Source organism: Budorcas taxicolor, chromosome 1 (assembly GCF_023091745.1).
Source record: "Budorcas taxicolor isolate Tak-1 chromosome 1, Takin1.1, whole genome shotgun sequence".
Taxonomy (NCBI): Eukaryota; Metazoa; Chordata; class Mammalia; order Artiodactyla; family Bovidae; genus Budorcas; species Budorcas taxicolor.
This window is the reverse complement of record NC_068910.1, coordinates 53,320,625-53,342,161: the sequence shown is the minus strand read 5'-3', so window position 1 is coordinate 53,342,161 and position 21,537 is coordinate 53,320,625. Positions and strand designations below refer to the sequence as shown.

Sequence of the window (21,537 nt, the reverse complement as noted above, 5' to 3'; positions counted from 1 at the left end):
CAAGTATCATCAGGATCCTAGAAAAACACACACGTGGGTTATACGTCTTTCTTGCCACCTCTAGGAGTCAGATTTGCCGTTGGAACCTTAGTTTTGGGAGGGGGCTATGATAGAGAATTTTGTAAGGCTCCTTGTGACTCTGGGTGAAGGTGTTGCGTGCTTTACTGCCTGGAGTGACCTTGTTTTCTGGGGGCCTCAGTGCTAGAGGAAAAGTGATTTCCTTCCGGGATGAACTCATTTTCATTCTTCTTAAAATAATTTTGACAGTTCTATGAGCCCCAAATTGAGTTCTTTCTCCTTTTAGCAATCCGCAGGTAAACTCAGCCAAATCCAGTCATTCAGCCGTAGAATTAGAACTTACTTCTCTAGTTACCAGTGGCTTTTCATGAAAAGGCCATGGTTCTGCTTTTGTATGTGTTGATAGTAGAAGCTGTGTGTCCAGGGAGGGTTCTTCCTGGGGTTGAACCCTGAGATAGGAAATATAAAGTATAAAATGTAAATGCAGGGATATAAAGTGGAGATCCGATGTGCCTGACTCCGGGGTGTTGGGCCCTGATCCCACAAGCAGGAGAGCAGGTGAAGAGGAGCAAGAGAAACTTGGAAGAAGCCTTGTGGGTGGGGAGCTGGGTCTTGCTGGTGGTTGGGTGGTGTTAGGAAGGAAGAGGGCCCCCAATGGTCATTGGGAGTGTGAAAATTTTCTTTTGTTCTAAAAAAATAGGAAAGGGATTTTGATGTGGCTTTTGAAGTGGCACAGAAAGCTCAAACGAGCCACACGGGATGTTCTGTGATCATTGAACTATGCTTTCCCTTGGCACCAGCAACCACATGTGGTCTAAAGCTGGCAGAGCTGGGAGTTCCCCGGTGTTCTGTCCAGTGGTTAGGACTCTGTGCTGTCACTGCTAGGGCCTGAGTTCAATTCCTGGTTGGGGAACTAAGATTCTGCAAGCAGTGCAGCACAACCCCAACCCCCCCCCCACCAAAAAAAAAAAATTGGGTTGTTAGAGCTGGTGGTATTCCTCCTCTTTCTTGGGATTAGATGTGCCTTGAAGTTCAACCTTTCTGATTTTGGAAAGTTTATACTGTGAAACAGCACCACAAAATAATGAATATTAGCAGTTCTTTGGTGAACTATATGAAAACCCACTCTAAATGGTATAGATAAAAATTAGAAATCGTTTTCACGCCAGTTCAGTTTTTGCTGCCACACAGCATACATAGAAACTTGGTTTCAGAGTCTGTTGGATTTGGGGGGACTGTAGAATGGGATTCTGGGCTTGTATGGGGACTCCCTGTGTTCATTTCACTGGTGTTTGGATGGGAGCTCTGGCAGTCCCGCCTCTTTATGCCACCCGAGACCTTTCCCACTGTTCGCCTCTGGAGTTATCCCAAGTGGCCTCACTCCCCTCCACCCTTGGGAAATCTGGCAACCACTGAAAACCCCAGCCTTGCTTTCTTGCTTCTCCTCTGGGGCCTCCCTTCAGCCAAGCAGAGTGGACCTGTGCTCCCAGCCACATGTCGTCCGGCTCACTGGTGTCCATCCCCACACTGGCCTTCCGTGTAGGTTTGGTATGTGTGTGCGTGTTTTAATTTCATTGGAGTACACCTGTTTTAGTTTGTTTGTTTTGTACAGCCAAGTGGATCGGCTGTGTGTTTGCATACATCCCCCTTTTTGTGGACTTCATCTCATTTAGGGCACCTCAGGACGTCGCATGCCTGTGCCAGTACAGTAGGTTCTCGTTGGTTATCTATTTTATACACAGTATCAATAGTGTATATATGTCAGTCCCGATTCATCCCACCCCCACCTGCTCTCAGGGTCCATGCCTTTGTTCTTTTCTCTGTGTGTGTATCTCTGTTTTGCAAATAAGAGGTTTGGTCTCAGGGACACACTTGTACCACCTTTGTTCTTCACCTGAGTGGAGGCTGACTCTGACGTCAAGTTATTAAACTCCAGAAGACCTTGCGTAGGGTCCGCACTTGCAAGTAGGGTTTTTTTTTCCTTCTGATACGTCGAAGTAGCAATTGAATCTATTACTGATAGAAACTTCTGGGCTTTGTTAAGAGCAATACGAAGGGATATTCGCTGCAGCGTTGCTTGCGAGTTTTCCAGAATCAGGAAACAGCATTAAAATCCTATCAGCAGGTACTAATTAAATAAGTCGCGGTATATCCACAGACAACGTAACACAGCAGTAAAATAGGCAGCTGGGCCCAGAACAGCCTCCAGGTTAATACACTTAAGTGAAAAAGCCTGGTGTAATGCTCTCCTATTTGTGTCTTAGAATATAGCAGGTTTTTGGATGATTACATAAAAATGCAGAAACAACCGAGCTGTTGGGACAGATTTTTTAAAAAACAGTTTATATTTTTTGCTTTAAAAATGCACATAATTTTGAGGAGTTGCCGACTCTCTTCCCGCAATAAGAAGGTAGCTAGTCCCCCGCTGGACTCTGAGCCAGTGGTGATGTCCGAAGGAGGGTCCAAGATTCCTTTCTTCACTTCCCAGGCTCCCTGAGGCCACAGCTTTGCGGCTGGCCGCACGTGGTTGGGATGCAGGACAGCTTGTGCGGATTTGAGAGCCCTGGTTTCCCGTCTGTTTTTCCCCCAGTCACGGAAAGCTTGGTTTCCGTGTTGTTGAAGACACTTGGTTTCGTGGCTTGACTTGACTCCTTGAACGTGGTTTACCATTTTTTAATAGGAGAGGCTGCTGAGTGTCACTAACAGATAAGGCTTCTGGTTGTCACCAGCCCGCCTCCCCCTGTAGCCTCCCAGTGTCTGGAGGGGCGGCTGGAGACCTCCTCCTGTCTACGCCTGAGTTTGTGGGAGGCCGTGTGTCCTCAGTTCATTTTAAGGGCTGCCAAAAAAATCTCCAAAAATAAGTTGCTGTTATTTCAGTTGGGGCATCTGGACAATGAGGGGCCCCCTTCATCCTTTCCATGTATACTTCTCATTGATGTGGGTAGTTGTGTTTTAACCTGGAGTTCCACAGAGTGCGCGCGCGCGCGCGCGTGTGTGTGTGTGTGTGTGTGTGTTCTTGTTGGATCACACGTTGTATAAAACAGTAGATTCCGTGTGCATGCCGTCTTGTTCATTAACGGAGCACTTAATTTAAGCCCTGCCTACGGTAAACCTGCCTGCTTGGTATTTTTATTTATTTTTTCTCTAACCTCCCCCCTTCCTCTCCTGCTGGGCCCACATTCCTAGGTCTTTGTCTCCGCCTGGTATTTTAGAAATTTTGGGAGAGGAAGGCAGTGGGTGGGGCGTTCTGGAAGCTGGGGGCAGGGAAGAGGGTGGTCACTTGCAGGGTCAGAGGTCAGGCCTGCTCCATTCAGCTGGGGCAGCCAGATTGTCGCCATGTGGGGGGGAGGGGGCGTGTCCGAGCATCTGCCCGGGAAGCCCCGAAGGGGCAGCTCAGGCCCTGGAATTCCTGCCGCCAGAGGCCCGCTCCCTCCCTCCCCCCCAGCCACAGTTCATGGCCTCTGCCACATTTCTTTCTGCCTGTGGCCCCTCTGAACAGCCCTCCAGTTTATTCTTTCAAAATAACCTTAAATAAGCTGGTTCAGAGAGAGTTGCACCGATGCACACCCACATGCACCCTGCCTGCTCACTGAGTCTCACAGGGTCCAAAATTGTTGGGTTTTGACCTTAGAACCTGTGAGATGTGGAGCTTCTGAATGGAGTGATGTCCCTCCAAAGTTTTACCCTAATAGAAAGTTTACGGTATGTGATCATCGCGTTTTTTGGTTTTAGATAGTGTGCTCTTGAAAAAAAAAAAAATCCATAGTTGGCCGGGGCTCTGTGACAACCTAGAGGAGTGGGATGGGGTGGGGGTGGGAGGGAGGTTCAAGAGGGAGGGACATATGCATACCTACAGTAGACTCATGCAGAAACCAACACGATATTGTAAAGCAGTTATCTTTCAGTTAATAAATTAAAAAATCAACAGTTGAATGAAAGCATTGCTGGGGCTCTGCTTTTACCTTCCTCTGAAAAAAAAAAATTTTTTTTTCCCCCATGCCAGACAGCATATGGGACCCTAGTTCCCCCTCCAGGTATCAAACCCACGACCCCTTGCCTGCATCCCTGCTTTGGAAGCAGAAGTCTTAGCCAGTGGACCACCAGGGAAGTCCTCCCCACTGTTCATGTCACCCGCAGCCCTGTCACCGGTAGTTAGCCTGGAACTGCAGAAGCAGTGGCACTTCAAAAAGCAGAGGATGTTAGAGCTACACTGACCCCATGTGAAACACTGTCAGGTGGGGCCATGCCCCAGGACCCCCATTTGCCCGTTGTCGAAGTGCTGCGGGCCTCCGCTCTCTTCCTAGGATCTCTTTTCTTCCCTCGCTGCTAGTAGGATCCTGTTTATTTGTTTATTTCTGGCTGCACTTTGTAGCACGTGGGCTCTTAGTTCCCCAACCAGGGATTGAACTCAAGCCCACTGTAGTTGAAGCTTGGAGGTCTTAACCACGAGACCACCAGAGAAGTCCCTGCAAGATCCTTTGAAACCCACCGTTGGTGGGATCTCTTTCCCCAAACTGTATCATGCATGTATACTCCAGAGTTTGCAAACTTAAAAGCCCAGAAAAATCACCTTAATGCCTTGCAGTTGAACAGCTGGCACCTGGAGGCTGGCTTCCGGCTCAGGCCAGAATTCTCTGGTTTGTGGCATTGAGTGCCCAGAGATACAGGGTTCCCGGGAGTTCTGGAGTGGAAGGGGTTTTCTGAGGTCCCTGGTCAGACACCACGCGCTCCATACAAGGAGCTGAAGCCGAGACAGGTGACTGGATAGCAGGTATCCTGGCAGGCAGGTGGTGGTGCCAGGCTCAGGCTGACAGCCTAACGTTCTTCCCCGCTTGGCAGGAGCCCACAGATCTAAGAAAGCAGGGAGACACCAGTCATCCACGTGCACCGCCGGCACCCCCCACCCCCCTCCCCGCCCCCAAAAATAGGTGGATCCTGAGCAGAGGTGAAGAGAAGATTGCTTAGCTGTTTGGTAAGAGGAGGGAGCCTTCTGCTGGGAGGTTTTCACACTTCACATTAGCAGGAGTGATCCCTTTATTCCCGTGACAAATGGAAGGAGCAGAGGGGAGGGATGTGGTTCAGGCCAGAGAAACGCTTTAGTAGAACTTCGTAAAAACACAGCATCCAGGAATTTCCCTACATTTATTTAGCATTTTTTTGGTTTAGATCTCAGGCTGGCTTGAGAATTTTAAATTTATCAAATAGAGAAAGATTACATCGCTAAATGGCAGGCCTTTTTCAAAAAGCAATTGGCCTTCACGGAGGCAAACGCCTCCTGGACTCGACTTCCGGAGAAGTACCCTCAACAAGTTACAAACCCGATCACATTTCCTGCCTGAGAAAGGGGGTCTAGAAAACTTGCCGGATCACAGCGATTTCTTCCAAGCAGGAATTTGATATCCTTAGTCTTTCCTTTTTCCCGTTCTTGGATCCCAGACAGAAGCAGCACCCTAATCTCTACTGGGTCACGTGCTCCTCTGAGTGGAGGCCTGTTTGCCTGACAGCCGCTTGGGGGCATCATTTCCTAATGGATTTGCTCCACCCACAGTAAATAATGCGAGCTGACCGGGGCCCTTGCAGTATAATAGGAACTTCCTGGATCTCAGGGCAACCCCTATCTCTTCTTCCATCTCACAATACTCTGCTTCCAGAATCTCCTGGTCCCGAGTCTTACCCCCTTGGTGATGCCTTGGCAGGTGCTTTGTGCCCTGGACGGGGTAGCCAGAACCCTGTGTGTTGGGAGCAGCTCTTGCTACCTGTGTGGCCTCTTCCACTGAGTGCTGCAGATGTGAAAGCACCCCCTGCCACCAAACACACAAACTGCTTCCCTGCCTGTTGGCTGGCTTCCCCTCGCCCCCTGGTGTAACAGGCAGACTGAAGCCCTGCTCTTGTAAGCAAGCCAGCAAACATTTACAGACAGTGGTGCTGAGGGCCAGCTCTGGGGAGGGATGCGATGGGACTGGCCCCGTGCCAAGGAGCTTTTGCTGTTGAGAGTTGGGGCGTTTATCAGCAGGTGGAGGCTGTGCCAAGCCTTCTGCCTCTCCCAGCACTGAGGGGGCCCCAGGGCAGCACAGAGCTTGGCATAAAGCAGCTCTGTCAAGCACCGGCTGCCTCCGAGGGTCAGCTCCTGGGAACAACTTGGCGGGAAAGAGAAAGATAAGAAGCTGGCTGATTTTACCATGAGCCTCTGGCCTTCGTTCCAGAAACGGAAGCCCTCACCTTGCTTAAGTGCTTCTCGATGGGGAAGGTGGCAGCGGGCTGTAGTGGGTGGGTGTTTGATCCTGGCCCCCCCGCCTGGCTTCCCAGCCCAGTTCCATTCCCTGGAATGGCAAGAGAAACTTCATGTGTTTGTTCATTCCGGCCACCCATCTCAGACCACAGAGACATACTCTTGGAACTTTCTCTGGTTAGATTAGGATTCGGAAGTCTGATGGCAGGAGGATCATTTTGTTTCTTGGTCTTCCAGGCGGCTCAGGCATGGCTGTGAATAAAACGAGCAGAACAGGGGAAGTGGTTGGTTTTTCTCTGTGTCGGGGGCGGAGGGGAGCAGGTTGACCTCAGGGTGGACTGCGGCGCCCCCGCCTCCCGTGGGGGGTGTGTGTTTGTCGTGGGGGTCTGCGCGCAGAACGTCCCGTGCACCGCTCACGCCTGCGTCTCTCTGGCCCCCAGGTGCTGCACCTGTACTGCGACACGTGCTCCGTGCCCATTTGCCGCGAGTGCACGGTGGGCCGGCACGGCGGCCACAGCTTCGTCTACCTCCAGGAGGCGCTGCAGGACTCGCGGGCCCTCACCATCCAGCTGCTGGCCGACGCCCAGCAAGGCCGCCAGGCCATCCAGGTCAGTCCCTCCCCACCCTTCACCCGTCTCCCTGGTTCTTCCTGGCACAGAAAACCTTCCCCACCCCACCCCCGCTTTCAGATGTGTGCAGATGTTTGGGTGTGCCATGGGACAGTGACCCCGATGAGCCCACGTGACAGGCAGCGGCAGTCACATGAGGGCGGAGGGGCAGGGCATGCAGACCTCACAGTCTCATGAAGATGACAGTGATGTGGCTTGAGTTACTAGCCGCTCGGGGCAAGCTTCCCATCCAAGTTCCTCTCTCCCGCCTTTCCCCCACCCCCCGCCCCAATCCAATGGACATCAGCCTGCTTCGGTCAGAACTGTAGGAAGACTGTCCTCATCTTGCTACCCAGATTGGTTTACAGGTGAGAAATAAGTGAGCATGGGAAATTTTATATAAGGTTCACAATCTCAAACTTCCCCGGGAGCTAAATAAGGTCATGTAGGAAGGGATACGTGTAACTTTGGGACACAGGGAAGTTCGCTTACATAATTAATAATAGTGTTGCCTGATCCAGGGTTTTAGGAAAATAAAAAAATCAGGTTGTTTTCCTTGTCTGGCAGGATAAGCTTGAAAGTCAAACATTACTAATCCTCAAGCAGAAATTGAATAGGAAACTGTTGAGGATGTGAATTATTTTTTAAAATAAGACTTTTGGAGGGAGATGCTAAAGAATTGATCATGCTCAGGGAAGAAGGATGGTTTAGGATTTTAGTAAGTTTCTCTGCAACTCTCAGCATTTCTATACGTGATACTGAAGTAATCTTTCTGCCGAGTCAGGTTATCTGATAGCCAAGGCACTTGACTCATGAAAGTACAACATGCTGGGAAAGATGGAGGGCAGGAAGAGAAGGGAATGGCAGAGGCTGAGATGGTTGGATGGCCTCACCCACTTGATGGACATGGGTTTGAGCAAACTCTGGGGGATGGTGAAGGACAGGGAAGCCTGGCAGGCTGCAGTCTGAGGGGTGGCAAAGTCAGACACAACTTAGCAACTCAACAACAACAAATGTAATGTGAGAATTTCATAAAGGTTTTCCCTGGGGCCAACCACAGTTTGGATCAGGAATATAGTTGCTTTCCACATAAGACAGCCTTGAGTCTTTACTTCCTTTTTCATCACATTTAAGTTGCCATTAATCGTAAGGTACACATTTATTTTGTATACAATCAAGAAAGGAAAAAAGCCCACTGACAATGTTAAGATGAATCATAGTTTGAAAGATACTCAGTGTGCTAAAGATACAGCAGTAATTCTCATATCTGCTGTGGTGGCCTTTATCGGTGACGCTTGCTTCTCTCTTATCTTCTGACTATCAGGCCACTTTAAATACCTGTCATCAGGCCACCACCATTCTCCATGCAGACATCACTAATCGCTTTTGGCACTCTTCTCAGTGAAACCCAGATTGGCCTCAGACTCTCCTCGGTACTAAGTGGCCGCCACTCAACAGTCAGCTGGCATCACTGACTTCCCTGCTCGGATTGAGCTCCTCAACTTCAAGTGTTTGATTGAATCTGTTAACATTTGAAGACAATGTTTTTTTCTCAAGTGCCATGCTTGTTCGGTGATCTTTCTTCTTTCCTCCCTCCCCTGCCCCCCTTTTCTTTCCTTCCTTCTTATTTATTTATTTTAAAAATATTTATTTTGGGTTGTTCTGGGGCTTAGTTGGGGCACACAGGATCTTTGGTTTTGGCATGTGGAATCTAGTTCCCTGACCAGGGGTCGAACCAGGCCCCCTGCATCAGGAGCACAAAGCCCCAGCTGTTGGACCACCAGGAAAGTCCCTCTTCTATTTCTTCTTAAAAAAATTAATTTATTTTAGTTGGAGGATTACTTTACAATATTGTGGTGGATTTTGTACATCAGCATGGATCTGCCATGGTGCACACTTCTTTTTTACTGTCAAGTGTTTGTTTTCCAAGCTTCCCCAACCCTTTCACCCACTGCCATTTCCCCCAACCCATCTGCCTCTTGCGTCCTTCATATGCTCTGCGTAGATAATGGGAACTAGCTAAGCACATCCTGGTCTGCACACCTTGGAGTGCAGTGCTTGCCTGAAAGTTGTGTAGGATTTGGAGAAGAAAGATCCATTTGGTCTCTTCATGCCGAGCTTTTATGACTTTGGGAATGGGGACAACTCAGATTACAACCAGAGCTTGGCTCCCCTTCTGCCTGTCTTGGGCTTCCCCGGTGGCTCGGCTGGTAAAGAATCCGCCTGCAGTGCAGGAGACCTGGGTTCAGTCCCTGGGTCGGGAGGGTCCCCTGGAGAAGGGAAAGGCTACGCACTCCAGTATTCTGGCCTGGAGAATCCCATGGACTGTATAGTCCATAGGGTCACAAAGAGTCAGACACGACTGAGCAACTTTCACTTCACTTCAATTTTACCTGTTCGGAAAATGGAAGAAATACTTCTTATCCTAGGGTAGGAGGGCCAAACGCAAGGGGAGGAGATGCTGAGAGCAACCTGGCTAGGGGACAGGGTAAGGTGGGGGGTGGCCAGACCCTCACTGTCCATGTTGTCATGCAAGGGGTGGATGGTGGTCACTGCCCTCCGGTCAGTCCCTGTAGGAGTGTGCACCTGTTATTTCCATTTCTTCTGATTTTAATGGGAAATCAGTTTGGTAAGTAATATGACATTAATATAAACCTAAGGCAGCTTGATGCCTTTGCTTACCATCGCAGAGGCATTTTAAAATGTTACAGACATAGGCATGGTTGGCTCAGTGATATAGACGAGGATATCAGCTCTGTGCTGATTAATACCCAGCACCTCTGGGAACAGGGCATACCCATTACTGGTGTGCCAGCCCGCCCTTTCGTGGTCATGCCATCTGAGGCAGGGGCTGCAGTGTTTCAAACAGCATATCTAGAAGTGGGGGAAAGGACCTTGTTTCTTCTTTTGACTTCCTGTTCTCAGCAGCAGCTCTTTTCCCCTCCTGGTAGCAGAAGTTGATTCCAGTTCCCAGCTGTTGCCACTCCCAGAGTGAGCTGGGCCCTGGGGTGTCCCTCTCCACACTTCTGGGTCCCAGTAACCCCTACTTTTCTTTGTTCTCAGACACCAGGGAGTGGTAGCTGCTGACCTGAGTCCTCAGGGTGCCCTTTGCCCGAGTAGGTCTCCACTTCGTGTACAACCGAATTCCTTGCATTAAATCGTCTCTGTTTAACTGTCTAGTGAGGTTGCTCTTTTTCTGAATCAGCCTCTACTGAAAACCTGAGATGTTTTGAAAGCTAGCGACTCTGTTATATCTCTGCTCCTATACACACTTGCTTGATTGATCAGTCTTAACTTTTTCTCTTTAGGGTAATTTGGATACATCCATCTATTTCAACTTGTCTGCTGCTGTATTAGTTCCCTGGGGCTGCTGTAAACCGGGTGACTTACAGCGATAGCAGTTTATTTTTTCGCAGTTCTGGACGATAAAAGTCAGAAACCAACGTATCACTAAGGCTGTGCTCCTTGTAAAGACTTTAGGGAAGAACCTTGTCTTGTTTCTTCCTGCCTTGACTTGAACCTGTATCACTTCCGGTTTCTGCCTCTGTCCACCCATGGCCCTCTGAGCCTCCCTGGTGGCTCAGGTGGTAAAGAATCTGCCCACAGAGGTGGAAACCCGAGTTCGATCCCTGGGTTGGAAAGATACCCTGGAGAAGGCAATGGCAACCCACTCCATTATTGCCTGCAGAATTCCATTGGTAGGAGCCTGGCGGGCTACAGTCTGTGGGGTTACAAAGAGTCGGGCACAGCTGAGTGACTTTTCACTTTCCCCCAGCCCTGTATGGTAAGAGTCATTGGATTTAGAACTCAGGCTAGTCCACTGTGACCTCATCTTAAATAGTAACATTTGCAAGGACCTTATTTCCAAGTTAAGTCATTTCCTGCAGTTTCAGGCACATCTGAATTTTGGCAGGACGATGTTTAACCCACTGCAGTCATGGGTTGGTATTCTCTACTTCCAATTTCAGTGAAGGAAGTGACATCTGAGCTGAGGTTTGGAATCTTGGGGTGATTTTGGAGGTGAAAGCCATCCCAGGCCATGGATAGCCTGTGAGGCATCCAGATCAGCCAGGTACCAGCTCCGATCCACTCAGTGGGTCCTTAGGCCTCCTGGGGATGTCCACTATGTCTGGTTTGGGGGCAGCTGCATGGGGTTCTCATGCCATTAATGGGTCTTCCAACTGAGCGTGAAGGGTGGTCAGTTAGGGATCTCAATTATAAGTGACTGAATGAATTGTAGCTGATTGTTGTTGTTTAATTTCTTAAGTTGTTGTCTGATTGTTTTTCGACTCCATGGACTATATTCCACCAGGGAATTCCCTGGCAAGAATACTAGAGCGGGTTTCCATCCCCTTCTTCCGGGGATCTTCTTGACCCAGGGATTGAACCCACGTCCCCTGCAGATTCTGTACTGCTAAGCCACCAGGGAAGCCCTTGTCACAACTGATTAGCTGAGAGCCTGGTCCTGAAAATACGGTTGGTCATGTATTGTTTGATTCCATTTGTCTGAAATACCCAGAATAAACAGATCTAGAGAGACAGTAGGTGTTGGATGCCGTCGGGGAGAGGGAGGGGAGGTGGCGAACCACTGCTTCAGGGGCCTGGATGCTTCCTTTTGGGTGAAGATGTTGTTCTGGAGCCAGATAGTGGTGGTGACCGCACCACGTTGCGTGTGCTGAGTGTCTCTTGTGGGATCACATCTCAAGGGAGGGGCTGTGAATAGGCCTACCTGCTTGTGTGATGTGGCTAAGTGGGGTGAAGGGAGAGGATGGTTGCGCCCCTGTTGCAGGGGCTATCAGCTAGGCACTGTTAATAATAGCCATATTTGACTCCAGGCCAGGGTCTGGACCCAGCTCTTGCCATGTATTGTTCTGCATTTTTCTCACATTCACCCCAAAGTTGGAGAAGGCCAGGAACACGTCTGAGACCTTAGAAAGTGGTAGGAGGTGGAGTTGGGATCTGAACGAACCTGGGTTTCTGAGCCCCAGGACGGCCATCCAGCCTCACTTACCCAGGACGGGCGCCAGCCGTGGATGCGTTCCACGTCCCAGAAAGCCTCCTGTGCCAGGCACATGGTTGAAGGCTCACCTGCAGCTGATTGCTGAGCCCAGGCAGGGTCCAGACCCTTAAGGCTCCCTGGGTTCCTCCTGATCTGGGCCACAGCAGTCGGTTTGGAATCCCTGATTTAATACCTCAGTATCTCCAATCCTTGTGGCTTCTCAAGACACATCATGTAATATTCATGAAAACACCAGGCCTTCTGTCTGGATTAATTTTTTATGAGCAATACTACGTCTGATTAAACGGGCTGATTTACTGGGGGCTGGTGGTACAGGGTAGGGGCGTGGTGGGGGCAGGGATGGGCTCTGGCGAGCTGTGTCTGGCCACAGGTGTGGCTTCTCAGGTGGGTGCGACACCGTTCCCAGTTTGCACTTGGCGTTGCTTCTGAGCTCGGCTGTAGCCTGTGGCATGCCTCCCTCCAGGGATATGCTTGGCCTTCGGGGTTTCCCCCAGATAGGGATCCGGGCCGGAAAGCCTGTGGGAAGTCACTCGGGTGCCTGGAGTCGTATATTTCACATCTGACCCTCAGTCCCCGGTTTTGGGCTGCGACCCAGCTATAGTGGTTTCACTGTGTCGGAGTTATCTCTTTAACAATCCTGACATTCACTGTGGAGGTGCCATTTCTCATACAAAGAAGCCCAGCCCTTGCCCAGCAGCTCCTTCAGTTACATATCAGACAGAATCCCTTCTTTCTCCCAACGCCTGCTCTCTTTCCAAGGATGGGGCCCACCAGGCCTGGGTGGGGGCCCACGGCATTCATTTTTCAGGGCTGAGGAGAAGCAGCCGTAGTGTTGCCTGTGGGGAATGAAGGTCTCTGTCGTGCTCTGAGATGGCTTTTGGTTTTCCAGCTGAGCATCGAGCAGGCGCAGACGGTGGCAGAGCAGGTGGAGATGAAGGCAAAGGTGGTACAGTCGGAGGTCAAAGCTGTGACTGCAAGACACAAGAAGGCGCTGGAGGAGCGGGAGTGTGAGCTGCTCTGGAAGGTAACTGGGGGTGCCCCAGCCCACCCTGGGCCAGCTCGGCGGCCGCATGTCCTCTGTGAGCCACAGCAGGACAGTGAGTGTCCTGATATCATCCCCGGACCCTGGCTCTGACTTTCGAATAGTCTGTAGAAAGATGCTGCTGCTGCTGCTAAGTCGCTTCAGCCATGTCCGACTCTGTGCGACCCCATAGACGGCAGCCCACCAGGCTCCCCCTGTCCCTGGGATTCTCCAAGGGTTCTCTCCTGGGGTTCTCTCAAGAACACTGGAGTGGGTTGCCATTTCTTTCTCGCAGAAAGATGCAGGCGTGTCTAGACATTGCTGGTGCCCTCCGAGCAGAAAGACTCCTTTCAGAAGTAGGCAGGTCCCTGAGATTGGATGGAGTCTTGGGTTTTCTTAACACTTTTTTTTTTTTTTTTTGGCATGTGGGATCTTAATTCCCCAACCAGGGATGGGAGCCGCGCCCCCTACACCACCAGGGGAGTCCCAGGAGGCTCGGGTTTTCTATTGCAGACACAACAGAAAATTCTAGGCAGAAAGAGTACAGTGGCGGCTGCCATCAGGAAAGCAGCCTGCTAGGACACATCCTTAGTGTTGGTGCCCTGGCTGGCGGGACTTCCTGACGCCTTGTGGAAAGCCAGTTTTCCGTGTGGGGGCAGTGAACGCATGTGCCCTTTCTTCCTGTTGGAGGAGGAAGGAGCGCAGAGCCCGCTGGTGTGCTGTTTAGATAACATCAGCCGGAGAGGTGACTCGTCCCGCCCACGTCCCCAGCAGCCTTTTCTTGTCAGATCTTCCACCCTTACCCAGGAAGAAAAGGGCAGGAGCCTTGAGAGGGTCCAGTGCCTCACGCCAGTTCCACTGGAATCAGTCGCCGTCTCAGAACACACAGTGGCAACTACACAGGGGCTTCCCTGTGGCCCACTGGTTAAGACTGTGCTTCCAGTGCAAGGGGCGCAGGTTCCATTCCTGGTTGGGGAACTAAGACCCCACGTGTCATTTGGCATGACCAGAAAAAAAATTGAAAAAAGATGCCAGCAAAGACTATACAGACCTTATGTAAATTGTGTACTTGGGTGTGTGGTGCTTGTTGGGCTCATTGCATCTTGATTTTCTTTGTAAAATTATTTATTTGTTCTTGGTTGCACTTGATCTTCGTTGCTGCTCAGGGGCTTCCTCTAGTTGTAGGCGGTGGGGCTGGGGGGGAGGCGCTCCTCTTCCCTGCGGTTTGGGGATTTCTCTTGTTACGCAGCACAGTCTCTAGGCACACGGCCTGAATTCAGTAGTTGCAGCTCGTGGGCTCTAGATCTGGGCTGAGTAGTGGTGGTGCACGGGCTTAGTTACCCCAAGGCATGTGAGATCGTCCTGGATCAGGGATTGAACCCGTGTCCCCTGCACTGGCAGGCAGATGCCTGTCCGCTGGGCCACTAGGGCAGTCTGACGGCGTCTTGATTTCTGAAAATGATCCTCGTCAGTTTCCTGTGCCCTGAAACAGCGAATTGTGCCGGCCTTTTGGAAGGCTGCGTTGGCTTCTGTGTTGCCCCTTCTTGTCTGCTTTCTGCCTGCTTGAGTCTCTCAAGGAATATGGCTCCGCTCCCTTTTGGCAGGAGAGTCCTCGGGTAGAAACGGTCCAAGAGTTCATTCACACGGTTTATTCGGGCACCTCTGTGGGCCTGCCACAGTTTTCAGACACTCTGATGTCCCCCCAGTCTGCCGGTCCCGTGCCACCCACGAATGGTAATTATAACCGAAAGGGGCCCCCTTGTTGCAACCTGAGAGCTCTGTGGTGAACTCTGCCACAAACTTGCTCTTCTGGATTTGTGGATGAAAAGGCCTTTGTGTGCGGGGGTTTCTTCAGACCTCACCTTAGTTCCTCTCCCGCTGGTGGGCCCAACTTGCATCCTCCTCCCTCGCAGGGCAGTGCTCTTTCAGGAGCACTCGAGAGCACGCGCTTTACCGTAGGAGAAGCAGATTGGGAAGCAGAGTCTCTCTTCTTCATGTAAGCAGCTTCTTGTTTACTTGCCTAAAAACTCACTCTTGGATGACCCAAAATCAGCTTGCTCATTCTGGACACACAGCAGTCCTGTTCATCTTTGCTCTCTGCTGGAGTGCCTTGCCCCAGATCCTGGGGAGGCCTGCCTTCTCCACTAATCACTAAGTTTTCTGCTCCCTCCTGCCTGGGCACCTTTGTATAACGTTTTCTTTTTGTGCATCTTGGTTATTGAAAATACTTGAGTGCTGGGTGGCCCAGTTTTACGTGTCTGGATACACCTCCTTTCTTGTGGCTTACACATTTACAGCCACACAGTTGAGGGATCAGAACCGAGGCCCAGAGATATGGTCCAGAGTGACAACAGAGGATGTGGTTTCTCTTTGGTCCGCACCTTTGGGCTTCTCTGCAGGCACATCCTTCCAGAGTGGACAGATGAATGTGCAGGAATTGGGTTCAGAATCATGTTATCCACCCCGCAAGGGGAAGTCAGATTAAATCCAGCTCTTCTTCCAGTGAACCCTCTGTGGCTTTCAGATCAGTTAGGCACTCAGAAGTCACGGTCCTCTCTGCAGAACAACGCAGACTAGCCGGGCGGCTGGTTTGTTCTCTTCACAGAGCAAAACACTTAGAGGAATCTCAAGTTATTTCATTTGAAAGAATGGAGAAATGGCTGCTTCATCAGTCAAACAAAAATCCTATGTTCCCTAATAGTGTGGTTTGGGACCCTCAGAAACAGGACAGAAGCCATGTTTTTACATACTACAGCATTTTAGGGTTAGAGGCCCCTTTGGAGGTAATCCAGGCCAGCAGTTGCCAACAAAGGTCGTGTCTCCAGATCTGGGGTGTGGGGCCTCTTAGGCTCCCTGTTGAAAATCTCTAAAACCTGTGAACAGAGAAAACAATGAAGATGGGAAGCAGAGGGGGGATTAGTTTGTACTCTGGAATTAGATGCTAACCAAATCCTTCCTTATACTGCCTCCACACACAAGTGTTCTCCTGGTGATTGTGTGTGTGTGTGTATGTTGAGAAAGAGAAATAACCTTCAAGAGACTAAGTCAGACCTTCCTTGTGAGTCTCCATCACACTGTGTGTACCCTCTAACATCTAGCACTGTCTGAGTTAGTCTTTCTGTCTTTCATTGCTTGGTTAGTATCTCTCTTTTCAGATTACAAGCTCAGTGGGGTGAGGCGCGTGTTTTCTGTTGGCCACGTGTACCTCTAGCGCCTGGTGCAGTGGAGGTGCTCAGGAAATGCCTACTTCTGTCACATGGCTGTTGTTAATTTTTAATTTTTTAAAGGCTTCCCTGATAGCTCGGTTGGTAAAGAATCTGCCTGCGGTGCGGGAGACCTGGCTTCAATCCCTGGGTTGGGAAGATCCCCTGGAGAAGGGAAAGGCTGCCCACTCCAGTATTCTGGCCTGGAGAATTCCCCGGACTGTATAGTCCACAGGGTTGCAACGAGTCAGACACGACTGAGCAACTCTCACTTGACATTTTTTAAAAAATATTTTGTTTATTCGGCTGCACTGGTCTTCGTTAGAGCACATGAGATCTTGAGCTGTGGCATGTGAACTCTTGGGTACAGCATGTGTAATCCAGTTCCCTGACTAGGAATTGAACCTGGGCCTTCTGCATTGGGAGCATGGAGTCTTAGCCACTGGCCACCAGAGGGAAGTCCCTAATTTCTAGCTTAGAGAAAAGTTGCAGGGATAATAAAAGAACGCCATGTATGCTTGATCCCGATTCACCCGTGATTTACATCTTGTTCTGTTTTCATCAGTGTGTGTGTGTGTGTATGTGCGTGTGTGTGCGCGTGCACACGTGTCCGTGTGTGTGTGCATGCACGTGCGCGTGCACGAGCTGCGTGCACATGCCTGCAATTTGAGAGTAAGTTGGAATGTTGGCAACTCGGCACCGTTACAAACTAAATGTTCGCTTCCTCTGAGCAAGGACATCCTCTTAATCAAAACCAGGAAGTTGAGTCTTGATATGACACTGGTTTCAAATCTTGAGTCTAGTCCACAGTCATATTTCAGCAGTAGTAGGTTTTTGTTGCTGGTGTTTTTCAGCCACACCACCAGGCATGTGGGATCTTAGTTCCCTGACCAGGGAGCGCAGAGTCGTAACCACTGGACCGCCAGCAAAGTCCCACTCCCTCCTTCAGAGCAGCATTTCCTCAGTCCAGGATTAGTCATTGCGTTTAGCCATCAGGTCTCTGTAGTCATCGCCTGTGACCAGGGAAAGTTCCCCCGCCTTCCTCTGTCTGCATTTTGCTATGCTGGGGGTGTGGAGACCAGTCATTTCTGCAGCCCCGCAGTCTGAGGCTTCCCTCGGTGTGTGTGTGTTTCAGCCGATGAGTTGCTTTCTGTCTGTCTTTTAAGCCTCCATGTCCTCTCTCTGGCTCTCACCTTTCCCTCCAGGTAGAGAAGATCCGCCAGGTGAAGGCCAAGTCACTGTACCTGCAGGTGGAGAAGCTGCGGCAGAACCTGAACAAGCTGGAGAGCACCATCAGCGCCGTCCAGCAGGTCCTGGAGGAGGGCCGGGCGCTGGACATCCTGCTGGCCCGGGACCGCATGCTGGCCCAGGCACAGGAGCTCAAGGCCGTGCGCAGCCTCCTGCAGCCCCAGGAGGACGACCGGGTCATGTTCACACCCCCCGACCAGGCCCTGTATCTCGCCATCAAGTCCTTCGGCTTCGTCAGCAGCGGGGCCTTTGCGCCGCTCACCAAGGCCACGGGCGATGGCCTCAAGCGGGCCCTGCAGGGAAAGGTGGCCTCCTTCACCGTCATCGGCTACGACCACGACGGGGAGCCACGGCTGTCGGGGGGTGACCTCATGTCGGCCGTGGTCCTGGGCCCCGACGGCAACCTGTTTGGCGCGGAGGTGAGCGACCAGCAGAATGGGACTTACGTGGTGAGCTACCGGCCGCAGCTGGAGGGGGAGCACCTGGTGTCCGTCACCCTGTGCAACCAGCACATCGAGAACAGCCCCTTCAAGGTGCTGGTCAAGTCTGGCCGCAGCTACGTGGGCATTGGGCTGCCCGGCCTGAGCTTCGGCAGCGAGGGCGACAGCGACGGCAAGCTCTGCCGCCCGTGGGGCGTGAGCGTGGACAAGGAGGGCTTCATCGTGGTGGCCGACCGCAGCAACAACCGCATCCAGGTGTTCAAGCCGTGCGGCACCTTCCACCACAAGTTCGGCACCCTGGGCTCCCGGCCGGGGCAGTTTGACCGGCCTGCCGGGGTGGCGTGCGATGCCTCCCGCAGGATCGTGGTGGCCGACAAGGACAATCATCGCATCCAGATCTTCACCTTCGAGGGCCAGTTCCTCCTCAAGTTCGGGGAGAAGGGCACCAAGAACGGGCAGTTCAACTACCCCTGGGACGTGGCGGTGAATTCCGAGGGCAAGATCTTGGTCTCAGACACGCGGAACCACCGCGTCCAGCTGTTCGGGCCCGACGGGGTCTTCCTGAATAAGTACGGCTTCGAGGGGGCTCTCTGGAAACACTTTGACTCCCCGCGGGGCGTGGCTTTCAACCACGAGGGCCACTTGGTGGTCACCGACTTCAACAACCACCGGCTCCTGGTCATCCACCCGGACTGCCAGTCGGCCCGCTTCCTGGGCTCCGAGGGCACGGGCAACGGGCAGTTCCTGCGGCCGCAGGGCGTGGCTGTGGACCAGGAGGGGCGCATCATCGTGGCCGACTCCAGGAACCACCGGGTGCAGATGTTCGAGCCCAATGGCAGCTTCCTGTGCAAGTTCGGCGCCCAGGGCAGTGGCTTCGGGCAGATGGACCGGCCCTCCGGCATAGCGGTCACGCCGGACGGGATGATCGTCGTGGTGGACTTCGGCAACAATCGAATCCTCATCTTCTAATCACGTTTCCTGGGCTTCCGTGTTTGGGGTGCGCGTATCCATCTGTCCTGTCTGTCTCTTTCCCCCACTTTTGAATTTCAAAGAAGAAACTGTCTCAGGGAAAAAAAAAATTTTTTTTTTTTTTTTTGCTTTTGTTTGAAAGACAACAAGAAGAGTACAACATTGCTTGCGTCCTACCTCACCTTTATTTTTTTACAGATGAATGTACTTATCTTTTCTGCAGGGATTGAGCCTGTGAAGTGATATCTCTATCTACCTCAGAAACCTTTTACATTTCCTTCTCCGACAGGCCCTCTGCCTCCTCCCACACTCGCTCAGTGGGGGTTTTCCTCCCCTCTCCATGGGATGTGACACGCACAAGCCTAGCATCTCTGTGGCTGGTGGGGGGGCACTGGATGTGTGCGGTGGGGTGCGTTCTGTAGATTGAGCCAAGGAAACATGAGAAAACTACTAAGTGAAAAGGAAAAACAAAAAAAAACTATAAAACTTGGGAAAATAGGATTTAAGATTCTTAATTGTAGAGTATTTGTGTTCTTAAGAATACTGTGTTTATGGGGTTAGGTTGTGTTGTGTGATCTTGGTCTTTATGGGAAAAATCTTTTTTTTCTTTTTTTTCCTTTTTTTTTTTAATGCTGCAACAGAGAACTTTCCTGTGTTCTCCCTGTATACCTCAGTGTGTTTCTCATCCTGATCATCATCATATTTTCTTACTCCTAGAAGATGTGGCTGTGGCTTGCTAGCCGAGAAAAGCTGACCATTCTTCTTTTAGGGTGTGCAGTCTTTATTTCTTCTGAGGGAGGGGGTGTGTGTATGTGTGTGTGTGAGAGAGTACAACCACCTTACACCAAAATAGCAAAACCACCTCCCAAAGAACTTTCTTCTCACACTTTGGTTTCTGATAAATAGATGTAGTTCAGGCTTTTTGCTTAAAAGTATTCTCAGAAGTTAAGTGATTTTTCATTTGCTGTTGGTTATAAAGAATACGTTTGAAGGAAGAAGAAAAGTCACCTCCTTCTCAAAATGAGGATTTTCAGGCATGGACCGGAGTGTGGACATGAGTGGGTGGGGTGCATGTGCTGAGTCGGTCAGCAGAGAGCGTGAGACACAGGCGAGGGACCCCCAGACTGCGGTTGATTGTGGTTCTCTGAACACTAGGTGTTTCTCCTCCTAGGATGAGGAGGCAAAGGAATCAACTTTTGTTTTAAAAGCACAATTTTTTCCTGCTTTGAAAGTTCAGGGAGATGGGATGTTTGCGAATCAAGTAGGAACAGCCCACTCCCACACCCTCTCCTCAGCTCACCTCCACAGAGCAGTCTGCTCCTGAGCCACGGGGCGTGGTTCGTTTTCCCCCCCGCAAAGGCCTTTGAATGTAAAGGGTTTGTAAGCCAAAATCGCCCCAACCTGAACAACGTATAGGACAGAATACCTCTAGTTCAACCAAAGAAGGAAGATTTAGGAAGCCGGTCTCCCCAGCTGCAGAACCATCAGATGGCATCTGTTGCTTTACAGGGTGGGTTTGTCAGGAGCTGGACTGGGGTGCAGAGGCTTGCGCTTCTGAGCCTTGGCCGTCTTGGAAATACTGAACTGAGAACCGAATTCCAGAGGGGCACCAGAGAGTGAGGTGCGCCTGGATGGCAATGTTGAATAGGATCTGTCCCCTAACAGATCAGTTTCTGACCCTGTATTGAAGAGAAATTCCTCTTGCAGTATGGCTAGGGTTTTTAACGAACAGAATAAACTAATAAACGGAACAACTCCTGTTGTTCCCAAAGAAAAGGAGATGATGGGAAATAGTGTAGCCAGCCAATCAAATTGCTTTTCCCATCCAGCTTTTGGGGATATTCACCATGTTGCGGTCCCCCCTCTCTCCCCATTGCTTTAGCTCTGGGGTTTCTAAGCGACCAAGATGGGGAAAACCTCGTTCCATAAACGAGAAGTAGATGTAGTGAAAGATCCCCAAACTGGAAAGCAGCTTCCGACTGCTGTCACCCAGATGCAGTGTTGCTGGGTAGGGAGGTGTCGGGAGACTTCAGTAAAAGCGTCTCTTCTTTGATTGAAGAATTTAATAGTGATTCCCTAATAGTGAATTCCCCTCTAATTCCTATTCAGTTCTCTTTCATGTTGTCCCTAACTTCTCAGTTCTTTGACTGGTAAAGAGCACATGTAATTAAGCATTTCTTTTTATTTATTTTGAAATAACTTGGTGCTGATCCTCCTTCTCTCAGTCCTCCTGCTCCCCCAAATAATCACCAAAGACAACTGATTTTGAATGCTTAAATATTTTTTTTTTTTTTTTTTTAGCTGGTGGGGAGTGGATCTTGAAAATTCTTTCAGATGTTCTCTGAAACTCAGGTCGTGATTATGGTTAGTCTGAGTTGTTTGAGGTAGTCACTACCTTCAGTTACATCTTCACCTTCACTTTTGCTTCCCAGTTTCCCTATTTGTGGGGAAATATTGGGACCTGAGTGAGAAATTTACTTGCTGAGTAGCAGTAACTAACGCTGCTTCTTCAAAGTTTGTCTGTGGATCTGGTTGTGAATCCAGGGTTTCCACACGTGGCTGAAATGACCAGGGCTTCATTAATCGACTGTCCAGTGTGCAGGCTTAAAGCAGACAGGCCCCCTCCTTGAAACGAGCACGGAGGGTGGGTGACGCAGCCTCTTCACTCTTTGTAAAAGATAACATCTCCTTACCTTGCCTGCGCCTAGGATTGTGCGTCACTGCCATTCGAGAAACGTGGTCACACTTGGGAAGCTTTTGTTTGTAAAACACTGCCATCTG

General features: G+C 50.6%; 1 protein-coding gene across 1 annotated transcript in view; it reads left to right on the top strand.

Moving 5' to 3' along the window:
- Positions 1 to 18,756, top strand: part of TRIM71 (tripartite motif containing 71) — a 60,915-nt gene extending 42,159 nt beyond the window's left edge. Inside the window, exons 2-4 of the mRNA XM_052650173.1 lie at positions 6,688 to 6,855; positions 12,765 to 12,899; positions 17,305 to 18,756. Of these exons, the coding sequence (XP_052506133.1) occupies positions 6,688 to 6,855; positions 12,765 to 12,899; positions 17,305 to 18,756 (1,755 nt within the window). The remainder of the gene's footprint in view (positions 1 to 6,687; positions 6,856 to 12,764; positions 12,900 to 17,304) is intronic.
- Positions 18,757 to 21,537: the final 2,781 nt, after the last annotated feature.